Source organism: Panthera uncia, chromosome E1 (assembly GCF_023721935.1).
Source record: "Panthera uncia isolate 11264 chromosome E1, Puncia_PCG_1.0, whole genome shotgun sequence".
In the NCBI taxonomy this organism is placed as follows: domain Eukaryota; kingdom Metazoa; phylum Chordata; class Mammalia; order Carnivora; family Felidae; genus Panthera; species Panthera uncia.
The window spans coordinates 18,381,444-18,406,076 of NC_064814.1; the positions used below are offsets into that span (position 1 = coordinate 18,381,444).

The 24,633-nt window shown below is 57.3% G+C and overlaps 1 protein-coding gene across 1 annotated transcript in view; it reads right to left on the reverse strand.

Moving 5' to 3' along the window:
• Window positions 1-649: 649 nt before the first annotated feature.
• The window catches only part of CACNG4 (calcium voltage-gated channel auxiliary subunit gamma 4), an 84,528-nt gene continuing 60,544 nt past the window's right edge, over window positions 650-24,633 (reverse strand). Inside the window, exons 5-7 of the mRNA XM_049638189.1 lie at window positions 11,966-12,049; window positions 6,731-6,871; window positions 650-3,718 (exon numbers count right to left, since the gene is read on the reverse strand). Coding sequence (XP_049494146.1) covers window positions 3,180-3,718; window positions 6,731-6,871; window positions 11,966-12,049 — 764 coding nt within the window. The 3' untranslated portion in view covers window positions 650-3,179. The remainder of the gene's footprint in view (window positions 3,719-6,730; window positions 6,872-11,965; window positions 12,050-24,633) is intronic.

Here is a 24,633-nt window from a genome sequence, read left to right on the forward strand (position 1 = left end):
CTCCCCAGAGCATAGAGTTGACATCCAGCCCGTGCCCACCTGCAGGGGTGAACCTGCTGGGTTACAGCGGGCGTCCCCTGTGACCCGCGGGGGCCTGTCGCAGCGTGTCAGTATTGCCCTGCTCCGAGGGGCCACCCGGTCCCTCTGTCTGACTCCTGGTGGCGGGGGGCGGTCCCTCTCTCTGACTCAGGCGGCTGGGCCTGAGATTAGATGGCTTGGTCCCATTTGGCCTCTGGTTGGAGCCAGCTTTACCATTTTGTTACTTGGCCTCCTTTGTTTTTTTAATCATTTCCGAAGTTGGAGGGGGAAAGGAGGCTGGACTCCTTAGAAACCCTGGCAGGCAACTTAGGGCCTCCGAGGCTGTGGTTCTGGCTGGCTGGCCCCCGCCTGGCAGGTTCTGAAGACGGGTCTGGCTTGCTCAGCTGCCCAGATGCCCACACCACACGCAGGGGTGGCCCGTCCATCTCCCAGCCCATCTGTTAAAAGGCACCTTGATGATACCACTCAACAGTCTGAAACCAGCTGGTGTTGCCAGGGAGGTGGCTGGTGACCTAGATGAAAGCCGGAGAAACCCACCTTGGCCGGCACAGGGCCCAGCCGCCCTCCTTCTTCTCCTGGAGGGTCCACAGTGTCCCCCAGGAGGGACATGGTTTGCCCTCAGTGCCCACAAAGACTCAAAGGGAGCTCGACCCCTTCCCCCCACATCAAGAAGAGAACATTTCAAAAAGGTTTTTATTTAATTAAAAAAAAAGACAGAACTAACAACCCAAAACCAGTAGTAGGTAACAGGATTCACAGGTGCTTAACGGGCGAAACACACAGGGGCTGGTTGGAGAGGGTGGTGGGATGGGAGGAGGTGGGCACAGGCCCCTGCGTCCCCCTCTGGGGACGCAAGGTCTCAGCCTGACAGGTGGCAGGGAGCCAGCTCCGCCCACTTCCCCAGGCGCCCCTGGCTGAGGGGCGGTGCGCAGAAGGGTGGCCCCGGGCAGAGGGTCCGGGAGCCCGGGCATGGTGGGGAGAAAGGCTGTGAAGACCAGGGGCTCTGAGGTGGTTCTGCTCCCTGCTCTTCTGTCCTTCTTTGTTGGTTCTTTCTACTCTTTCTTGGTCCCTAGAGGGGGCCCCACATTCTCTGCCTGGGACTGGGCGAGAGGTAGGATTCATGGGAACACAGCTCTCTGCATGAAATGACAGAAACTTCCGGGGCAGCAGGGGAGGAGGTGACTTATGTGGAAGAAACAGCACGGCTGCCTTGCTTTGGGAAGTGACAGAAGAGTCTGGGGACCTGGCGGGGTGATGGGTTCCCAGATGTTGCCCCCTTTCCTTAGAGCCCGGGAAGATGGGGTCACAGATGGGGGGGGGGGGGGGCACCAAGGGCGGTCGGGTTGGGGGCAGGACGGGACGGGGTTGGCCCCCAGCAGGGCAGGCCACGAGCCCTGACACTCCAGCATTCACGGCTGCACATGCTTGGACAAACCACCACACGAAGCCAACCTCAACGGGAGGAAGGGGTTTCGGGCAAGTGCGGAGGGTCCCCAGCACACCGCGCCTCGGCTGGCCAGCGCTGCGGGGCAGTCAGGCGAGGGGTCCCCGGGGAGATTTCCTCTCCGGGGGTGAAGGAGGATGGCGATGACCGTGACCCAGATCTCAACTCCTGGGGGCTGAGTCCGCCCAGGGGGTCGGCGAGCAGGTGGCTGAGGTAAGAATTCGCTGGTCGCTTCTCAGGATGACAGCTACCGGGACCACAGGCGACCGCTCGAGATCGGACGACCAAGTCTCAAAAAGTAAGAAAGGATTTGTCTTTAGAAAGCGCGTGTTTTATATAAAAGAGGGTGAGCTCCCTGTTCCAGAAAGTTGGTCTTCTGAACCCACACTCGCGCCTGCGTTCTCTGCTTGCCTCCGGATGGGAAGAGATGGTTGTGGTCGGAAGGAAACGTCCAGCGCGGAACCGCCGCCTCGGTTCCAGAGCGCCGAGATGTCCCTCCCGCGAGGAGGGAGGCAAACACAGCGCGGCCTTTTCGTCCAAACTGCCCGAACTCCCTCGGCTGAGCCCTTCGGGTGGTGGCAGAATAAATGACAAGAGTGGGTGTGGTGGGGGGGGGGGGCTGCTGCTGCCGTTGTCTGGACGGAGAACCGGGTGTCACTTGCTCCCCTGGCCTTCATTTGCAACCAGTCACGATCAATAACCACTTAGGAAACGGATGTTTGTTCTGATGTGTTGGCCGCTGTTCACCCTCGGGTCTCCCTTTCTCGAACAGAAGTTCAGGCTCCTGTTGCCAAACGCCGGTGGTGGTGGGGGTCTGCCCCTTCCGCTCCCCAAGAAGGGACAGAGCTGCTCTGAGGAGGGTCCGTGGGGAGGGGCACGGCAAGAGGCCATATGGGCACCTTCCTTCAGACCCGTGGAATCTTCCAGGCTCTCAAGTACAGTCAGAGCGCCCTGCCCTTTCTGTGTATGGCAGAAACTTCTAGAAGCAGACCAGAATGCCAAGCCACAGACTCTGGGTTTACCTCACACCCAGGCCAGCGAATGGCCTCCTCCACTGCGGATCCTTCCACAGGCCTTGGTCTCCTCAGGTCGAGGGAAGCCGGCCCCAGGATAGCACAAAGGCCAAAGCACCAGTTGGCCACAGGGGCTTTCTCCTCAGGATCACTGTTATTTCAACAACCGGCCACTGCCAGAGAGAGAGAGAGAGAGCAAGAAACAGACAGGAAGGGGGCAAGTTTCGGCTTCCTTGTTTCCCGCTCACAGACCCAGAACCTCAGGTCAAACGGCACCTGACCAGTGTCCAAAGGTCCCCGTGTACCCGGTGAATCCCTCCCGGTGGCCCCTCACCCAGGCAGAGAGGGAGGGCTCTGAAAGCCCGTTCTTCCGGCAAGAATTGTTTCCAAGAGGAGACAATGGCTTGATTTTGTTTTCCCAGGTTGGTCAAGGCCTTGCAGCCTCAGGAGATCTCGGAATCCTGGGCCGTCAAACGCCCCTCTGGGGGACAAAGTCAGCCTTCGGCTTCCAACTCCCGTCTCCCAGCGCTTCGCTCCCAGCCAGCCCGTGACACTTTCTGGAGACGAGGGAGGGTTGGGTTTTGGCTTCAGTCCATGGTCGGTCCAGCCTTAAGGGTCAGATGCCCTCCTGTGGGATCCAAACAGCTGTTCTGGGGAGAGGCTGGTGCAGAGAGGGGGGTGGCTCACACGGGGGTCGTCCGCCGGTTCAGCACGCTGACGCGCAAGCCTTCCTGTAGGTCCTGCTGGAACAGGTCGTGCAGCTGCAGGAAGCCGGGCTCCTGGTCGGGGCCGTAGCTGGCGGCGGTGGTCACCTTGAGGGGCTCCCTGGACAGCGTGTACATGGACAGCTCGCCCATGGGGATGGCCCCAGTGATCTTCAGGCCCACCGGAGACGCCGCCCTGGACGGAGAGGCCTCGGTGGACCTCGAGCTGGACCGTGAGCGTCGTCGCCGGTACCGATAGCTCGGCATCCTGGCGTAGGGAGACGAGGAGGGGGCCTTGAGGAACTCCCGTTTGGTCTTAAATCTCAACTCTTTATTTTTCTCAATGTAAATGTTTACGGCCAGGACACCCACGGTCTCGGCCACGATGAAGGACAGGGCTCCAAAGTAAAAAGACCAACCGTAGTTGTAATGGTTTTTTTTGTCTTCATCACGTTTGTCGCTTGGGTCACCTGCGTTGCTGGAAATGTAGACGATGATGCCTATGATGTTACTGAGGCCTGAAAGAGAAGCAGGAGAGGGGTGGGAGGGAGGGAGGCAGACGTTAGACCCATAGCTGGACGAGGGACAGGAGGGCGGAGGAGGGGCTGGTGGCCACCCCCCCTTGGATAGGTATTGCTTTATTCCGGTTGCCGACTTTTCTTTTAAGGAATTGGTTTTGAGGTAATAAAGCAAAAGTTCCGATGAGATGTAAAACATAGGCACTTGGCTACCTAGTTCCCCTCCTGAAGGCCATTACTGTTATCTTCTTTCTTTTTTAAAAAAAAAATGTTTTGGGGCGCCTGGGTGGCGCAGTCGGTTGGGCGTCCGACTTCAGCCAGGTCACGATCTCACGGTCCGTGAGTTCGAGCCCCGCGTCGGGCTCTGCGCTGACAGCTCAGAGCCTGGAGCCCGTTTCAGATTCTGTGTCTCCCTCTCTCTCTGCCCCTCCCCCGTTCATGCTCTGTCTCTCTCTGTCCCAAAAATAAATAAACGTTGAAAAAAAAAAATTTATAAAAAAAATGTTTTATTTATTTTTGAGAGAGAGAGAGAGGGAACGTGCAAGTGGGGGAGGGGCAGAGAGAGATTGGGGGGGGGGACACAAAGGATCCGGAGGGGGCTCTGCACCGACAACAGGGGGCTTGAACTCACGAACTGTGAGATCGTGACCTGAGCCGAAGTTGGAGGCTTAACCGACTGAGCCACCCAGGCGCCCCTGTTATCTTCTTTCTTATATTATCATTGTATCTAGTCTCTCTCCCTCCCGCCCTCTCTGTTGCTCTCTCTCTCTCTCACACACACACATCTCTTTCTTTCCTTGCACAATACTCTTTGTCCTCTTGCCTTGTCACTCAACAGTCCACCTGGCAGACGGTTCCACGTCAGGCCACGGAGAGCTGTCTGTCTAAGTGCATGTAGCACCCACTGCATGGATATCTAACCAGGCCTCTGCTATGGGCGTCAGTCAGGTGGCTTCCGGCCTTCCGCCAGGACAAAGTTGCCACGGACGTCCTTGCGTCCACACCGCTCCTCACGCGCAGGAGTACGACTGTGGGTGTCAACAGCCTATAATTTATTGTATCAACGTGCTGGACCTTTGCTAGCTTGAGAGGTGGGATGTAGTCACCTGTTGTGGTCTTCATTTAATTTCATCTCATTATAAGTGAGTTTGAGTAGAGCCAAGCTGCCTGCACTTGAATCCTGCTTCTGCCAGGGTCCTGGAATCCACAGCTTCTCCAGTGACCCGGGACATCTGGATATGGCTTTGTATGGCTCCCCCTGGGGAAATGGGCAGCTGCGGAGGGCACCTTTGGAGGCCGACGGCCGTGGGCACAGCCTGTGTCTTTGCCACCACGTGACTTCAGGGAAGCCACCTGGGCCACCTGACTACCCCCTCAGAATCTGGGATGATGTGGTTGTGCTCACCGAGCCCTGGGGCCACGGCTGTAGTATGTGGTAGCTGGTGTTACGCAAATCTTTCCCTTCCTCGGGAAAGGAAGGGGTACGGGATTCAAACCTCACAGCAGGGACTTCTTTAGTGGTCCCCACCTTCAGAAATCTGGGGGCTCGAAGGAGGAGAGAGAATGGGGTGTGGCCCTTTCCTCCCACCTCTGTCTCTGGAGGGGACAAGAAGCAAAGGGATGGGGACGTGGCCAAGAAGGAGACCTGACACTCGGGTACTTCTTGCTAACACACACACACACACACACACACGCACACCACACACCCTTAACACACATACAGCCCCCCCCCCCACACACTCATACATTATCTGTTGCCCTGGAAGGACGCAGAAGCGGAAGTAATGTAGAGGAAGGACCATAAGAATCTGGCTGAAAGATTTTGAACCAGTCCCTTAACTGCTTTGGGAAGTCGCCTTCCCTCTCTCCGAGAGACCGTAGGAGAGGACAAGACCCGGTGGGGCCCTGTGAGGCCCCTCCCCATCCTCAAAAAGGAAGCTCGACCACCAACCACCACCTTTACTGGGATTCTCATTGTCACCCTCATGGGACTACTGGACCGTTTTAGGATGCAGAGACCAGGCCCATCTAGGGTCGCCTCACCAGACTGGGGTAAGACAAAGGATGCTTTGAAAGCAAAAACACTGATAAGGCGGTGCAAGGAGCTCTGTTGACAACCTAGGAAAGAATTACTGAACTTTGTAACCTCTCTCGAATTTACTTACTAGAAGGCCTAGGACGTCAGGCACGTCCTGTTTCTCCTGACAGGGTCCCTTGTTGCGAGTTTATCTGACCTCTGCAGGTGCTGCCTGGAGACTCCGGGATGCCACCGGCCAAGTTCTGCCCCGTCAAGATTCCCCCGGAGACCCAGGCCGGAAAACCCGACTTCTCCACCCCACCATGTATGTGCACCTGCCGGCCGCTAGCCAGCTGTGAGCCCACTTCCGGCCTGACTGCCTCCGCGTCTGCAGTGGCGAGGCATGCGCTGAAGTCTCTCCATCGAGGCCCGGAGGAGTGCCAGCGTCACGCCAGGTCGGAGGGCGTGTGTTACTGTCACCCGCAGCTCCGTGGGCCTTCACTGGGTCGCAGAGGGTGGCTCTGATGTGCACCCTTGCCCGTTCTGCCCCCTTTCACCCTGTCCTCCTCCGCTCCTTCGGGTCTTGGCTTCCGTGAGTCCCTCGGGGTACCCTCCTGGCCCCCCCCCCCCCCCCCCCGAGGCAGCCAGGCTCATAAGGCGCCAGCACTGCCCCTTTGTGGCACTTTGCACACTTAGACTTACTTATTTTTGTGATTGATGTGAAATCCACATGGCACAAATGAGCCCCTTCAAGTGCCCACTTCAGCGGCATTTAGTACATTTACCGTGTTGTGCACCCCACGCCTCTAGTTCCAGAACGTGTTCGCCGCCCCCAAAAGGAGACTCCGTGCCCGTTGAGCAGCCGCTCCCCACGCCCCGCGCCAGCCCCCTCCCACCCGGACCTTTGAAGTCAATTACGAGCAACGACCTCGCGTCGGCGCCCCCAGCCCCGCGCACGCCCCGGGCGCGCGCCCTGTGCCGGCGGAACGGCTCACCTGCGGCCACGAAGAGGATGCCCGCGCTGAGGACGATGTTGTTCTTGCGGCTGTAGAACCTCCCGGCGCCGATGCAGAGCCCGCCAAGCAGCAGCAGGATGGTGCTGAGGATGGGGAAGACGCTGGAGGCGCGCACGATGCCTGGGCCGGGGCGGGAGACAGAGCAGAGGGCGGTGAGGGCGGCCGCCGTTCTGGGCACCGCCTCGGCCTCGGGCGTCGGCCGGGAGCCCCGACGCGACGCTCGAGGCCCTTCTCCTGACTTTGAAGGCTCCCTCCCATCAGGCCCTGCAGACCTCGACGGGTTGGGAGCTGGCCGGGCGGGGGCAGCCTGACCCCACTCAAGCGACGGCTCAGGCCGGGAGTCACGTCTGCCCGCAGCAGGCTCCCCCTGCCAGCCCGAAGGCAGGAGGGCCCCTCAATGGTATCTGGGAGCCCCAATAACAGCTATGAAAACGCTGGTCTGCCTTCCATTCAGACGCCACACCCTCACTGCTACACTGAGCCTTTCACGGACGCGGTCTCTAAGGAGCCTCTGGAAGGCTGGGAAGTGGTGATGGGTGGCTGAGGACGCAGCCTTTGGCATCAGGTGGGGCTGGGTCTGCTCTGGGACATGCTGGCTATTTTGTCAGGCCGCTTCACTTAACACTGAGCTTCCCCGTTTGCGGAAAGCAGCTGGGAGCAGGGACCCACCTCCTCTGGTGGGTTTTGTGTGTATTAAGAGGCTTAGCACAGGGCCTGGCCATTGCACATACTTCTGAGTGACAGCCTTTATCTCCACTGCCATCATTGCTGTCATCGTCCCCCTCCCCACCCCTGTGGGGACAGACCAGGGCCTCCTGAGGTCACGGGGCGGGGTGTGGTGGCTAAACACGGTGGGACGTGTGTGGACCTCGCTGTCCAGCCAAGCTGGACTCGCACACTTGCTCTGCCACCGACCAGGGCGGCTAACTTCTGACAACGTCAGTCTCCTCTCTTTTTTTTTTTTCCGTTTGTTTATTTATTTTGAGAGAGAGAGAGAGAATGCGAGAGCATGAGCTGGGGAGGGGCAAAGACAGAGAATTCCGAACAGGCTCCACGCTATCAGCACAGAGCTCGACGTGGGGCTCGAACTCACAACCTGTGAGATCACACTCTGAGCTGAACACAAGAGTCGGCCGCTTAACTGACTGAGCCACCGAGGCGCCCCAAGTCTCCTGTTTCGTAACCTGGGGAGAGTAGTATTAAATACCTACCTGTAGGGGTTGAATTGCACCCCTCCCCCCAGTAGATGTGACCAAGTCCTAATCACAGGTATCTATGAATGAGACCTTATTTAGAAGAGGGTTTTTATGCAGGTGTGATTAAATTAAGGATCTCAAGAGGACACCATCCTGCATTAGAGTGGGTCCTAAATCCAATGACAAGTGCCCTTGTGAGCAGAGGAAGAGACACAGGCAGGGAAGAAGTCATGTGAAGGCAGAGGCAGAGATAGGAGTGAGGGGGCCCCACGTCAAGGAGGGTGGGGAGCCGACAGGCGTCGCAGGAGACCCCTGGGCGCCGTGGAGGGAGCCCAGCCCTGCCAACATCCCATTGAAGACTCCAGCCTCCGCACCGAGAGAGAGTAAATTCACAGTAAATTCCTGTTGTTTTAAGCCACCCGGCGTGCGGCCCTAGGAAAAAAATACACTTTCTGCACTTGGTAGGGGCTTAGGGAATATGGGTCCCCCTTAGCATCTGGCTGGAAGGGCCAGGAGGAAGGGAAATGGGGCTTCAGGAGGAGCCCTGAGCTCAGCCTTCCTGATGGGCCTACAGGTCTCCCAGCCCAGTAGAAATCCTGGCGACATGGACCCTTGGTGGCCCCGGTGGGGGATAGCGAGTCGGGGAGCCCTGGCAGGCGCCGACTCCTGAGCCAGCTGAGCCGGTTTGTGGCCTTGCAGCCTCTGAAGGCACTATTTGTCTCCTTTCCTGTAAGCCCACCAGTGTGTGCCCTGCTTCACAGAGGGGGCTTTGTTGGGGGCATTAAATAAAGCTCTTCTCTCCAGCACCTCCTCCTCCTTCCTCTGCCTTCTTGCAGCCGCAGGCTCTGGGAGGAGGTTTCCCGTGGGCTTTGGAAACATGCCTCAAAGCCATGCTGGCCAGAAAATCCGGGGTCAGCTCCCCCTGGAAGCCCCCGTTCTGCAGACGGGTCAGAGGGGCCGGGGAGAAGGGACCCCAGTGCCTCTAAGGTCGCTGAGGCCAGACCTGGCTCAGAGCCATCCATCCTGCCCACGTCAGTCATGTGCGTGCCTGTCCCTTGCCACACAGGCTCATCCCAGGGCTCTGGATGTGCAGAAGCCAGCTGGGGTTGCCGTAGACAATGGTGCAGCGTGGGTCTTGCACAGAGCTGAGGGACGAGCAAGGCTGAGGTCCGGGCCATGCCTCAAGGCCAAATCAAGCCCTGGAGAGAGTCCGTGTCTTGTCTGGAGCACGGGTACCTCCTTCTCACTCACCCTCAGGCACAGGGGCCTCCCAGCAGCCCTGACATCAATACTGCGAGCCTTAGCACCCAAATCGGCTCCGTGATGGGAAATGTGGCACCCGGAAAAGGGACCCCAGGACCAGGGTGGGATGGGTGGGAACCCCCCGGGCCAGAGGGGCCGGTGGAAAAGACACAGCAGGCTGTGTGTTTGTGTGTGGGGTGACCGCTCAGACCCCACACCTGCCTGTGGATGTACAAACCAGTGGGGGCACTGCCAGAGCCCCCGGGCTGGGGAGGGGGGAGCCCCTCTGACAGCGATGGAACTCAATGCACAAGCCTGGTTTCTCGGGAAGACTTCAGAATGCATGGTGGGAAGGTTGACTTTGTTCTCGAATTGTGGAAGGCAGGGTGTATGAGAAGCACAGCCTTGGACCTGTCAGGGTCGATACCCCTCGCCCGGATGGTTAAGCTGCCACTCCCACAGGCAAGCGCCGTGGAACCTTCCACGACCTTCTCTGACCCACTGGAGCATCCACTCCGCCGCTGCAGTGACATGTGTGGCTAACACAGTATCTGGCATGTAATAGGCCCAAGAATAACTTTGTGTTAAATGGGTGAATAAATGAACTCTCATGACCCCTCCTCTCTGTCTCCTGTGCTTCTGCATAGTTTGGGGGTCACAATACTCTGGGGCCCAGAGGGCCAAATACTGGGAATTGTGGGGGACGGCCGTGGTGACCGTGACCTTGGCCCCCCCAGTTCGAGGACGTTGCCTGCTCCCTCTGGCTGAAGCTCACAGGTACCTGTACTCCGAATCTCGTTTCGGGGCCAGCTCCTTTTTCCGCCAGCCCCCGAGTGGAAAAACACCCCCTTGTTGGAGGGTTAGCTCTGCCCTCCGCCCCAATTCCATCAGCAGCTTGTGAATGAACCTGCCGGGCCCCCACAGAGCACACTTGAGGAGGGCGTTTCCTTCCCAAATGATCTTTCGTCTGTGCTGTCCCCATCGATTTGGGAAAATCGCTGCGGGGCCCCTCCTAGCCCTCACGCCCCCCCCCCCCACCTCGGGCACCGCAGGTGGAATCTGGGGACAGTGGGAGCCTGAAGCTGGAGGGGAGAGTGTGCTGCACATCCCCGACTTGCCCCTCCCGGTCCTCCTTCGAACTTTCTGCGTCCTGCCCTGGGCCCCGGGAGGCCGCACCATGCACCACGCAAAGGATACTTGGGCTCCGTTGCCTCTAGCTTTGGGAGGAGCGTGCAGGGAAACAGTATTCCCCGAGCCTCCTTCCTGAAGGCTCCGGTGAGGCGAGGTGACTGCCTTCCCTCCTAAAAGCCCCAGCGCCTGCCGGGCAGCCCTGTCCTCCCGGCTTCCCTTCTCTAGGCTCCCATGCCTGCTTTCCTCACCTGCTCAGGCCCCGGAGTGCAAGGGCTCCTGTGGCCACTAGCCCTGCTGCTCCCCCCACCCCCTGCAAGCTTTCCTTAACCCTGACCTCACTTTGTAAATAGTCCTTCACTAGACACCCTTCGTTCACCGCATCTGAGCATGCCGTCTGCTTCCTGCTGGAACCCCAGAAAGCTACATCATCTGACCTCTGGGCCGACGCTCATGAGACATCCCAGCTGGGCTGAGCACCAGGGGTCGCCCCAGATGGCTGTGCAGGCCGCGCACTGTGCAACTCGAGGGGTGTTGTTTATACCACAGTGTAGGTGAGCGTGTGCGTAAGCCGCACGGCCATTTGCGGTGGCCCTACGGAATGTCATTTGCTTGCTTCAGCGTTGGCCCCAGAAAGCAGAAAGGAAGGAGAGGCAGGAGGAAGAAGAGAAGGTGAGGGAGGCAGAGCTGGCCAAATTTGTTCCGGTTCTGGGTCTGGCCAGAGCCTCCTGACACTTCCCCAGGCTCCACGGGAACCACACGCTGTACTGTTTGACCAGACGACTCACAACCCAAATCCTTTCTCTTAGAAGAAAACGATCCACAAGCAGGTGCAGAGTGAATTGCGCTCCCTCTGAGGACGCTGCTGTCGATTCTCCATCAATGAAGCCGGGCCCCGGGCCCCGAGGGCGATGCCGTGAGCAGCTGTGTGCGTGTTCTGACTCATGGGAAAGGGGGAAGCGGCTTCAAGGGGTGCTGTCCTTTCATTTCCAGGCACCTTCTGTGGCTGTGGCCCCCTCCTTTCTCCCAGGGTGGTGTTCACAGGCCCAGGGATGAGATCTGGATTTCCCGTGTGGGACGGGTTTATCCTTGTCCAGTATATGCTGTGACTTCCAGTCTGGGGGTCAGCCCAACCACAGGACAGGCAGGGGCAGAGGCGGTGGCTCCCCACCGGACCGTCTGATTTTTCAAGAACAGAATGCTGGGTACGTGGGGGGTGGGGTGGGCGGGTCCAGGGCCGGGAGGGCAATGTACTTGGGGTATCACAGCCCCCTAGGGACGCTTGGCCTGGGCAGGCCTGCGTCTTTAACCTCCTTGCGCCAGGCCCCATGGCAGCAATCAGCGACTCTGCAGCTCGCCGTGACCAGCAGTCCTGGCGAGCAGAGCGCCCACACCGTCACCTGCTCTGGCTGGGCCTCAGTCTCCCCAGGCATGGGCCTGGGCGCCAAGTAACCCCACTGGGATACCCAGCATGCCCTGGCAGCGTTGGACATAAGTCCATCCTCCAAACTAACAATTCTGAATCAGAAAGGGAGAGAAAGAGCATCCAGAGAACAGCACCCCTTCACCCTCACGGGGCCCGTCTTTCCTGCGGCTGCCCCCCTGCCTCCCACACACACAAGGAAAGCGAAAGATGCTTGGCACTTACGGAGGAGATACTCCGAGCTGTCGTGGTCGTAATCATTGTCCTCTGGGAAGTGATTGATCCGGAAGCAGTGGCCTTTATAGATCCCTGGAGACAACGAGAGGAAAAGAACATTCTAAGTGTTCCGTGCGCTCACGTATCCATGGACTCCAGCCCCACGTGCCGCATGTGCGCCAGGCTCTGTGCGGGCCCTGGGCACGGAGAGGGGAGAAATCCCCGCTCTGGCATCCCTGGTCTGGCGCGGGGATGGGCACACAGAGAAGCACCAGATGGAGGGCGGCGTGCCCCAAAGGTGACCGTGGTCTGTGTGTGAACGTGTGTAAGAGTGATAGGCACACCATCAGTCACCAAGCAGGGACAAGGGGCATCAAGCAGGACATGCCATCCCCTTGTCCAAGGCGACTGCAGAGCCATCTTGAGAGATGACAAAGAATTTGCCCCTGGGAACAGGTGGAGGGGACTTCCAGGGAGAGGAGGAAGCCGAGAAAAGGCAGGGCTGGGGTCAGAGCCTGGGGAGCGGCGGTTAGTTTGGTGGCTGGACTCAGAAGGCCCCGTAGAGGGGGCGGGGCTGGGGGCCGTGCGGCGGTAGGTATGGGTCTGGGTCAGGGGAGCTGGGATAAAATCTGCCACCATGGTGTCTGTGTCCTTCCCCTTTCTCTCTCTTTTTAATTTTTTTTAATGTTTATTTATTTTTGCGAGAGAGAGACAGAGCACGAGCTGGGGAGGGGCAGAGAGAGAGGGAGACACAGAATCCGAAGCTGTCCGCACAGAGAGCCCGACGCGGGGCTCGAACCCACAAACCGCGAGATCATGACCCGAGCTGACTCACTCAAGGTGATGGAGGGAAGAGAACCTGCAGCCAGAGAAACTTCCAGAAAGGCCAGGACCACCCCCCTGCCTGGTTTCCCTTCCCTACTCTGAGAAGTAGCCTCCGCAGAGAGGGAGGCAGGACGTCCTGGGTACTTTCGTAACTGCAGGAGGAGAAGCCGGTCGTCCCTTCCAGAAGCTATCGTCCAGCTCTCCTAGCAGCTGCTCCCCTGCAGTCTGGGGGCGCCCAGTGCAGAAGCGGACACGGGCGGAGAGCGGGGCACACAGGGCTCCAGGCCCCGCCCCGCAGGCCAACCCCCTCGTGCCCCGTTCAGCCTCTCCGCTTCGGCAAGGAGCTCCTCTTGACGACACTGTGTGGCTGGGGTTGGGGCTGTTTCCAACTGGGGCCAATTCTTGCTCTGCAGCTGTTGCCAAGCGTCCTGCTGGCCTCCCGCAGCCCAGCCTGACCTCCCGGTTGGAAGCACAATGTCAGAAGCAGGGCCTGCGCCCGACTGGCATCCGTCTCTCCATACTTCCGATGGAGAGGGCTCAGGGGACACGGCCCTCCCACCCGTTGGCCGGTTAGCGGGCCAGACGTTCCCCTCTGTCGATTTCCTTAGCTGCTGCCTCCAGAGGGCGGGGGTGCTGGGTGAACACCCCTGCCTCCTAAAGGCCGGCGGGCCTCGAGGGCCATCGGTGGGAGGGCCGGGTTTGGTCAGGGGACGGTGACGCCCCCAGTGGGATACGCTTCGACGGTGTTCTCCGTGCCAGGCCAAGCAAGAACGACCTCATCTCCTCATCTGTAGAATGGGTACAACCACAGGCTTCCTCTCCTGGGGCTCTTGGGAGAATCGCAAGAGGCAATGCTTGAAAGGCACTCAGATGATTCTTGGCCCCTGGTGACGGCTCAGGGAAGGTTCGCCAGTGCTGGACCCAGAAGTCACCCCCCGCCCCTGCTCTCTTCCCTGAGTGCCTGGGGTTGGTGGAGAGCCACGAGAGGCTGTGAGGGGCAGGAAAAAGCATGACGGTAGGCCGGTGGTGTCAGGGTGGCCGGGAAGCGGGACACACGGAGGCCAGAGTGGGCCAGTCACGCTCTCCCCCAGATCCCGATTCAAGACGTTCGTGGAAATACAGAGCAAGGGTTTTCCAGGCATGGCTGTGGGCCAGGCGGAGCTCTTGACGCCCTCTCCCTCTCCCCACACACTGTTTGGGGGCTACCTTGTGGGTCTGAACAAATTTACCAAGTCACACACACGCCTGTTGGAACAAGTCAAATACTTGAGAGGCTGACGCGAAAAGGTTAATCAAATCACCTCTTTCCAGACTCGTTTTCCAGAGGCCAACCAGTCTGCTGTGTATCTTCCCACACCTTCCTGTGCGCACACCTACTCGCATACATGTATGTGAGGCTCTCCCCGCTTTTCTAAGTTTATTTTTTTATTTTGAGAGAGAGAGAGAGCGAGCTTGTGAGAGAGTGTGCAAGTGAGAGGGGGAGGGGCAGAGAGAGAGGGAGAATCTCAAGCAGGCTTCTCCCTCTCAGCACAGAGCCGGGGGGCTCCTACTCACCAACTGTGAAATCACGACCTGAGCCGAAACCAAGAGTCAGATGCTTAACTGGGTGAGCCACCCAGGGGTCTCCGCCATTTTTTTTATTAAAAAAATTTTTTTTCAATGTTTATTTATTTTTGAGGGAGAGAGAGACAGAGCATGAATGGGCGGCGGGGGGGGGGGGGAGACACAGAGAAAGAGGGAGACACAGAATCCAAAGCAGGCTCCAGGCTCTGAGCTGCCAGCACAGAGCCCGACGTGGGGATCGAACTCACGAACCGTGAGATCATGACCTGAGCCGAAATCAAGAGTCAGATGCTTAACCGACTGAGCTACCAGGTGCCCCACGGTCTGTTTCTTTTTATTGAACAGCAATATTGCATAGCATGGATGTACCACAGTTTGTGACATCTGATTGTTACTAGTGATTATACCTATGATGTTCAGCTATTTCTAATAATGTTGCTATGAACATTCACGTACACGTTTTGGGGTGAACCTAACATTTTCATTTCTCTGGGGTAAATGCCCAGGGGTACAATTGCTGAGGTTCGTTTTATAAGGGACTGATAAATGGATTTTAAGGATGGCTCTATCCCTATTTTTTGAACAGAATTATTCACCACCCTTCACTCCATAACCTGCTTTTTTCATTTAACAACACATACAAAAATCTTTCCAGGTCAGAGCCTATAGATTTGACTTAGAGAAAACCAACTTTTGTGTATTAAAAAATTTTTTTAATGTTTATTTATGAGAGACAGAGCACAAGTGGGGGAGAGGCAGAGACAGAGAGGGACACCCAGAATCTGAAGCAGGTTCCAGGCTCCGAGCTGTCAGCACAGAGCCCGATGCGGGGCTCGAACCCACCAACCACAAGATCATGACCTGAGCTGAAGTTGGATGCTAGGCTGAGCTGCCCAGGTGCCCGAACTTCTATTTTTCATAAAAGAAATAAATTGATACTCATCCAACAGTTGCTGAAAACCCTAGAGAGAAATACTAAAGAGCCTAGGGAAATAAAGCTTGCTCCAACACTGCTAATGTGGAAGAGAAATATGCTTTGGCAGAAATGAGGCAAGAAATATATTTATATATTCCATCGGAAAGCAAAACTCAGGTTTTGAACTGTTAGCTTGCATACAGATGCCCTGGCTCCAAATGTCCCTTCAATTTTGCTGAAATCAAACTCTACATTTAGGAGGGCTATTTTGCATTGGATAGAAATTGTAAGCCATAGTCCAACATATTGCCTGTTATTTAAGACATATTCTTTTTAGTGGCTGCATAGCCATCCATAGTTAACGGAGTATCAGTTCAGCTATACCGTGCAATCCCTTTCTCGGGGCTGTGTGCACACGCTGTCGATCACATGTACATACAACTGTGCTCGGAGATACATTGAATACCTGCATGCAAGTCTCACTCTTCCACTAATAAACTCCTTCCCCTTCCTTTCTTCTCTCCTCCCTTCCTTCCACACCCAGCTCTTATGCGCACGCTGAAGGAATGGGCATCACTGTGCTTTAATTATATCCCACCCCACCCCGAAGGACGTGTTGAAATACTAATCATTGGTACCTGTGAATGTGCCTTTCGTTAGAAACAGGGTCTTGAAGATGTAATCAAGTTAAGATGAATCCGGGGGGAGGGGGGCCCTGAACCCAGCGACTGTCGACCTTATTTAAAAAAAAAAATTTGTAATGTTTATTTATTCGAAGGTGGGGAGGGGCAGAGAGAGAGGGAGACACAGAATCCGAGGCAGGCTCCAGGCTCCGAGCTGTCAGCACAGAACCCGACGTGGGGCTCGAACTCATGGACCGCGAGATCATGACCTGAGCCGAAGTAGGATGCTTAACCGACTGAGCTACCCAGGCGCCCCGCCAGGGCATTCCATTTTTCAACGGCTTTAGTGTTGAAGTTCCTGAAAGATCACCTGCCTCCATAAAACTCCATCCACTGGCGCGGTCTATAATCCCTGGGAATAAGACCATCCCTCTATCACGGGTGGGGCCCCTCAAATCACTGAAGGGAAGAATTGTGTCCTACCGGATGGAAGCGAAACTACTTGCCAGCTGCCCGGGATGCGCAGGTGAGGCCCAAAGCTGAGGACAAGGGATGCCCTACCAGCTGCCAACAGCTGGCACTAGATGCTTCCCCAGCCACACCTTATTAACAGGCAGGAAGCTTGACCCCACCCCCGGTCTAAAGAAGGGGGGCTGTGGAGAAGAAGGCACTGCCTGTCTTTGGTACGCGGACAGTGAAAGAGATTGCTCCCTTCCCCAGAGTCAAGAATTTGGGTTATTTTCCCTGAATGAACGTCTTCTCCACATCCAACATCTTCAGTTCCTTCAATCGTGTCTTCACTGATGTCTCCAGGAGGCTTCTCCAGCCTGGCCCCCTGCTCTGCTCTGGGTCGGCTTCCAACTCTGGGTGCCCAGAAGCACAGCTCCCATCACCAAGCCCAATGTTTCAGAGCACAGTGGAGCCGTCCCCTCCTCTCTTCTGGGCTCTATGCTTCTGTTGATGGGACCTGGTGTCGACTCAGGCTCCCAGGAGTTTTTCCTCAAGAACTGACTCACGTTCCCCCAACCTGTTTTCTCTTGAGTGGAGTGTCTATTCCTAAGGACTTCACATTTATCCCTGTCAAGTTTAATTTTGTTTGTGTTGGCCCAAGGCATCTGATAGGAAGAAAATTAATGGCTGATGTGAGAGGGAAGAGAGAAAGTCATTTCCAGTCCACTTCACGTGCGTTCTCTCCCTGTGAGCAGGCTGTTTGCCATGTTAGCTATTAAGTGATATTTATGGTGGTTAATTATGACGTCCTGAATGGGCCACATTGCAGGAATCCCGAGCCACTCCTGGGGTCGCCGGCCTGTTCTCCCAGAGACACGGTGGCCCTCTCCCTCCTGAGGGTCAGGAAAACCACTGGGGTGAAGAGGCTTTGTTAGTCACGTGGCCCCAGTTATTTCTTCATCTGTAACACTCAGGAATTGGGCTGGAGGGAGGCTCTCCTGCTCTGAGATCCTAGGACTCCTTTGTGTAGAAAAGATATGGGGGTGTGTGCGTATGTTAACACAGCCCTTTGTCTACGGGCATCATAAACCACTTTTGTGAGAGGTATTTCTAAAGGCATAGGGAACATCTGGAAAGAAATATGCTTAAAACGTCCAGGGTTTTATTTCTGGGTGATAGGGTTTTGTGTGAATTAAAGCTAGCTTCTTTACGTCCCCCCCCCCCCCCGCCCCGCCGCCCCCCGAGTTTCCTACGATGTCTGAGGACGAACCATCAGGGCTTATTGAAGGGAGGAAAAAGAAAGGGAACCTTTGATTCTTAGCGAAAATGTAACAGCCCTCCTGAACTGGCCACAGATCCGCTCAGACGTGGCAGCGGGTTGAGCGGGGTGGGAGCCGCGGGGGCGGGCACGGCGCGAGAGGCATTGTCGCCTCTCATCGGTGAGTATCCCCACTGCCCTCCTTCCAGGGTGTGCCCCCCTCTGCAGCGAGGGCGACCGGCCCCCACGACTTGGGGACTCTCAGCGCTGAAACCACAGAAAGTCCCAGGCAACGCAGGAGGAGTAGGTCACCACATGAGTCATTTCAGGAATGCTAGCATCTGACATAAGCCTCCGTCTCGGGCCACTCCAGAGGCCTCTTGTAATTAGGGGAATCCCGGACAAAAGAATGGTAGAGGGCGCCACTGATAACGGTGATCATTCGCGTGCTCCTTGATCGCTTGCAAAGCATTTTCCAGAAGTCTGACTTCATCCGATCGTCGCCAACGCTCGAAGCAGCCACGGACACCTGTTGAGAGCACAGACACCCTTTGCCCCACCTCCCACTTGTCCGCCCGTCTCTGACTCCGGCCACTCATGGAGGCAGGGACCAGCTCTGGGCAGGCGTCTCCTGCTGGCACCTCGATTCAGCCGCACCGGTTATTCCTTGCTTTTCGCCCTGGGCCCTGGGTCGGCTGCCTGTGGGGGGAGCTGCCCTGCACGCCCCCACGGAGAGCTGGAAGATGGAGGGGTGAGCCCCCCGCCCAGGGTAACCTGGGAGCTGGCGGACGGATGTGCCCATCTCCCGACCTTGGGGTCCGTCCCACCTGCTTTCTGGGGCGGCTCCCCGCAGGACCCAGTGGGGAAGAGTATTATCCTCACGGATAAAAAAGGAGTATTATCCTTTTTTTTAAGAATAGCAGCAAGGATTTACTTAGCGCCGATCAGGTGCCAGGCACTAACTCAAGTACCTGTCGTTTATTAACTCAGTCCATCGTCAGAGTGACCCCGCGAGGTAGAGAGGATAAGACCATTTGCTACTAAGTGTCCTAGCTGGGATTCGAACCAGGGCCGCCCGGCGTCAGGGTCCATGTCCTTGCCTCCCTCACTCTGGAGGCAGGAAGCGGTATGTCCTCAGAGCTACAACTAGTTCCGGTCGGTTGGAGCATGATGTGAAAGTGCGGGTCCCCATCCCCCTCTGGTGGCAAGACAGCTTGTTTTCCTAGACTTTGGGGCGAAAGGCACCGGCTGATACTTGAGGCCGGAGGGTGGGGTGCTCGGGCTGGAGGCAGGGTAACCCAGGGCCCTAGACCGGTCGGGACGGTGGTAGCGGGGGGCAGAGCTTGGCTAAGGCTGGGATTTTGGCTTTTTTTTTTTATTTGAGAGAGAGGGGGAGAGAGAAAGAGCCTCAAGCAGGCTCCACGCTCAGCACTGAGCCTCACTTGGGGCTCGTCGATCCCACAACCCTGGGATCATGACCTGAGCCAAAACCCAGAGTCGGTCGCTCAACCGACTGAGCCACCCAGACGCCCCAAGGCTAGGATTTTTGAGGTGCACTGATATGTACACGGGAGACACTTTGGTGAACAGCACAAGCCAAAGGCACAGAGAGGGGCAAAGGTGTGCAGGGAGGCCAGCCTTAGGTTCTGGAACCTCGGACGGTGTGGTCTGGGTGGCAAGCAGCAGTGGGGGAGGCGGAGGCAGAAGAGGCCGGAACTGGGTGTGGGGGTCCCACTGGAAAAGCTGAGGAGATGGGGCTTTACTGCACAGTCCCCAGGGGGGTGACCCCTGGTGGGCAACAGCCACTCCGGAAGGGAGGCGCATGGGGTGAGGGTGGCGAGGGGTGGAGAAAGGAGGCTGCATAGGGCAATGCAAGCAGTGCGCTTCATTTGGGGAGGCCCTGTTTCCCGTCCTTTGATGTGTGTGCAGATGAGGGAGGGACCAGAGGTCCGGCCGGAAGTGGCTTGGGCACCATCATGCCAGCTTGGAAGGGCAGTGTGTTCCCATTCCCGGAGCTGCTGTAACAAAGTACCGCAAGCTGGGGGGCCCGACCAACAGAAATTCACCGTCTCTCAGTGCTGGAAGCCAGAAGGCCAAGGTAGGAGAGGGCTCTGAGGGAAATCCATTCTGGGTCCCCCCCTGGCGTCAGCGGTTGGCAGCCATCTTGGCAGTTATCAGCCTGTAGAGGCATCACCTTGATTTCTGCCTTCAGCTTCACACAGTCTTTTCCGTGTGCAAGTCTGTCTCCAAATTTACCCTTTTCTTAAAAAAAAAAAAAATGGTTTTTAATGTTTGTTTAATTTTGAGGTGGGGGGGAGGGGCACAGAGAGAGAGGGAGACACGGAATCCGAAGCAGGCTCCAGGCTCTGAGCTGTCAGCGTGGAGCCCCATGCGGGGCTTGAACCCACGATTCATGAGATCATGATCTGAGCTGAAGTCGGACGCTTCACCGACAGAACCGCCCAGGTGCCCCGAATTTCATAAAGATGGCAGCCATACGGTTTAGGGCCTATGCTCATGACCCCATTATAACTTGATTGTCTCTGTAAAGACCCTACCTCCAAATAAGGTCTGACGTACTGGGGGGTAGGACTTCCACATCGGAATCTGAATTCTCCCCCGCAAGCTCCTCACTTTCCCCACCTCCGGCTCCCTTGATCCGTCCCCCCCCCCCCACCCCCAAGACTTCTTTCCTGATTTCTTCCACCTCCACGACTGCGTCTCCAGAGAACCCTCCCGATGGCTGTGATTTCCCACTTGGCACGCTCTGGTGTCCTCCCACGTGCTGGCCTCTCTCCAGCTGCAGCGAGGCGGGCTGTTGGGAAACCACTTTATGGGCTCCCGGAGAGCAACTGCAGGCTTGAAGAGGCAGCGTGGGCTGGACTGGACTTTCCTGGGGGGTGCCCCCGCCCCCCAGCTTGTGAGTGGCTCTCCGTGAGACCCCCTTAAGCCACCATGACCTTCCGTTTCTTCATCCAGCTTGTGTTTAGTGAGCACCTGCCACGTGCTGGACGCTGGACCCTCGGAAGCAGGAGTGCCCTGCTCACCAAAAAACTCACGTCCTCTTTTTAGTGGATGCAGGGCCGCCCCGTCTTCCTCGGCGTCCTTTGCAGTCAGATGCGGCCGCGTGACCGAGCCGGTGAATGGAGTGTGAGCGGAGGTGATGCGTGTGCCCTTTCTGGACAAATCTCTGGAGAAGTGGGTGCGGCCCTCCATCTCCATACCCCCTCCCCCACCAGTCACGCGTGGCTCCACGCGTCGGAAAGGGCTCGAGTCCCCGAACCCGATTGTGGAGGAAAGCTAAGAGGACCGTCCACTTTGAACTGTGACACGAGCGACAAATACACCTCGATCATGTTGAAGGCACTACCCGTTCGGGTGGGTTTCGGTCGCTGCAACAGCAGTACAAGAAGAGAACAAGGCGGATGTGACCTCTGCCATCCCGGAGCTTTCCAGTTACGTCGGCAGTTACGACTGAGGGGAGAGGTCTGAACGAGGGGTCCAGAGAGCGCTTCATCGAGGACCTGACCTGGGCTGCCGAGTGGATGTCGGGAAAGCTTTTCCTGATCCGGAAACTGGAGAAATACTTTTATGATCTTTCCGAGCCAGAGTGAGGCCCGATGAGACCCATGTGGGCCAAAGCACTTTGAGAAGGATACACCCTGGTGATGTTGAGGGCGAATATATAGTTTCTCGGGGTTGTCTTCAGACCGGACCCGAGCCTTCCGTGTCCTCTCCACGGCCAAGTGCTTGGGATGCAGAGCCTGGGCAGTCTCTTTGGGCATCATGACACCTGCCACCAGTGCCTGGGGCACATTTCACACATGCTTTTCCTTCTTTCCACAGCCTTAGCTCAGAGTCATCGCGGGTGCCTCCTTGCGCCTACAGGATCCGTTCGGGATCTTTCCTTTGACGGAGACCTGGTCCGTCCATTCGACCCTTTGCCCATCCTTTCTTTTAACTCAGTATTCGTGGATTGAGGCCAGGCCCCGTGGGAGCCCAAAGACGTGGCTCCTGCTGGCAAGAACTTACAGCCCAGTCGGGGAGGTGAGTGCATACATCACCTGAAAGCAAGCGAGCCGGTGACATGTGCTATGAGGGAAGTGGGGGGGGGGGGGGGGCGGTTCATGGAGTTTCAAAGGATTAAAGAGACGTGCTGGATGGGGTGTCTGGGACAGCTCCGGGGAGTGAGCTTCTGGAAGAAAGCGCACATGGTGAGGGGAAACTGAGGCTGAAAAGGGTAGGCGGGGCTCCAGTCATGGAGGTGTGTGCATCACCCCGTGAGGGGACTGGGTCTCACGCCGTGGGCGCCGAGGCAGCCCTGGGAGCTTTCCTGCAGCTGGAGTAGGCCTCCTCCTAATTCAGGGAGCCCGGGTCCCCGGGGGCTCTGCGTGTCTGTGATCTTATTTCCCGCCTGGCTGGCTGGACGGTGACCTGTTAGGCTTGTGCCCCGGCCCAGGGGCCCCTTGGCGGGGGTCTCCTGTGCCTCCCAGAGGGGCCCAGCTGCTGGGGGAGTGCAGGCTCCGCTCCCCCGGGGTTAACAGGCTCCCCTTCATGCTCCCCTCACATTGATGCCTTGTGAGGAGGGACGCATTTAAACTCTGGCCTCAGCTCGCAGCTTCCTGCAGCTGCCAGGAGCGTGAGGCGGGGAGGCCGTTGGGGGACCCGGGCCTCCACCTGCTTCGCCCCTCGCCCACCGTGGGCCACAAGGAGAGAGCCACGTCGAGGGGTGACGGGTTCCGACCGAGAAGAACGGCTTGCACAGCAACTTGGACCCGGACGGGCCTCCTCCCTCGGCTCTCATCTGCATAATCAGATGGCGGGGGCAGGGGCGGGGGCGTGGGGCTCTGTCTCCAAGACGCTTCTTCCTCCTCCATCTCACAGGCGAGGTGAGCTGGGAGGTCCAAAAGGGTGTCTCCCTGGAGTAGCAGGGTGTGGAAGCGGGGCCGGTGGCACATTTGTGACAGAGGTCCCTCTGGTCGTCGGCAACGGAAGGAAGACGGCACCTGTTTCGACGGGGCGAGACTCCCGTTCAGTGCCTGCTGGGCTCTGCTTCACGCTCCTTCCCCCAGGCAGTGGGGTTCCCACAGAGAACTCTACTTGTGCCCTCACACCCTGTCTCTGTAAACCAGGGACCCGGAGAGCAAAGTTACTCTGGTAAACTGAGGCAGCTCTTTAGACCTGGATTCTAAGGATCTTGGGCTTGCACAGCTGGGCACTGACTCGGGGTGGGGGAGGATGGGGACAGGAAGGGCGGGCCACGTGCCTGGCGCTGAGCCCATCCCGAGGCTGTGATGTACCTCCGGAGAGTACCTGTGGAGGGTGTCTTTCTCTGGGATGGGTCCCTCACACAGAGTTCTCCCCGGTGGCCACGCTGGATGGCTCTGTCCCCGGCCGGAAATCCTGGGCACACAGTTGGCCCAAGAGCCGGACCAGTGAGAAGCTCTTTTGAGAGTCTGGATTTGGGATCAAAAGCAGAGGAGACCCAGGGGCCAAGGGACCTTGGGGAGCTCACGAACAGGGTGTCCTCAGTGGCCTGCTGTTAAACCGCCTCAATCCCTTGGACCCTCTACATCCAATAAAGTCCTCTTTGGGGAGGCAGCCGGAAGAAGTTGGTTTCTGTGGCTGCAACCAAGAGAATCCCAACCCCCAGCCAACTGCGCCTTCATCGGGGGAAAGAGATTCCAACCCAGTTTTTGTGGGCTCCGGGGGCCGGTCATTCTTCATTCTTCTGGGTAAGCGTGCAATGCTTTGGCAAGACACGAAAAGGAGCCCAGGCTCCTGGGAGACCAGAGAGCCCAGGGGACAGGAGGGACACTGCGTCGGCAGACAGGAATGCCGAAGGCCGGGCCCCGTGCTGCCAGGTGGAAGTCGTGTGTCCTGTGAACTCAGTCTCCTGAGGACTGTCTCCTCAGTCCCCTGGGAGAACCCTCATCAGCCCAGTTAATTATACAGCATCCCTGTTTCCTCATCTATAAAGCAGGGATAATGGACCTCACACAGTTGCCATGAGGAATAAGGAAAGGAGACTGCGTGAGGCCACCATGCAGAAGGTTCCCCATAAATGGTGGTGTCTCCTCCCACCTACTGGTGGCCAATAAACCAAGCCCTTGAGCAAAGTCTCCTCCCCCATGAGCCTTTTTTGAGGACCCCAGAGATGGCTCTTGGGCCCCCAGGCTCCACCTGCCCCCGCACCCTGGCCCTCTGGCAGGAAATGGGAGCCTGGCCTCCCTCACGCACCATCCCGAATCTCTCCTGTCACTTGGTGAGTTCTTCAAGAACCCAAGCGCCAGCCTCACGCCTCCTCCAACCCTTCGCTCCAGGGCGGGCCCGGATTTTCCAGGCTTCCTGCCGAGATTCATAATTGAACAGGGCAGGGAGATTTCCCCAACCAATAGCTCGTTTTCTCTCCTAACACAGGGAAGTAGGGGTTCGGTTATTGTCTCTGTGATTTTTCTACTGGTATCTGCTTCGTAACTGCTGCCTGGATGAAATCTCAGTACCGAGGTTCAGTGTTTATTTCTTTCTTTCTTTCTTTCTTTTAATGAGGAGCAAATACGGAGCTCCAAGGGGGGCGAAACAGCTCTCTGCAGATTCCAGGCCTTTCCGTTGGTTTGCCTCTGCAGATTTCTGGAAAGTTATGCTCCAATAACCTGAGGGTTTTAATTGAAGGGCCTGGGAGAGGGAAGGAGAATCAGAGTGGGGAATCATAAACTTCTAGAAGGGATCGTTCGGACCATCTACTTCATCCCATACACTGGACACATTAAGAACCTGAAACCTGAGGAGGCAAAGGGCTGTTGCTATGGTGATGGGCTGGTTGGTGACGGGCAAGCCTAGAACTCTGTTCTCTTGACTCTGAGTTCGGTGCTCTTTTGCCCATCCCCCGTTGCCTGCTGTAATGCAAAGGTTCTCAACCGGGAGCGATTCTGCCCCCCAGGGGACCATGTCTGGAGACAGCTTTGATTGTTGTAATTTGGGGGAGCTCAGTGCCACTGGAAACTGGCGGGTAGTTTCCAGGGGGCCAGGGAGGCGACTAGGC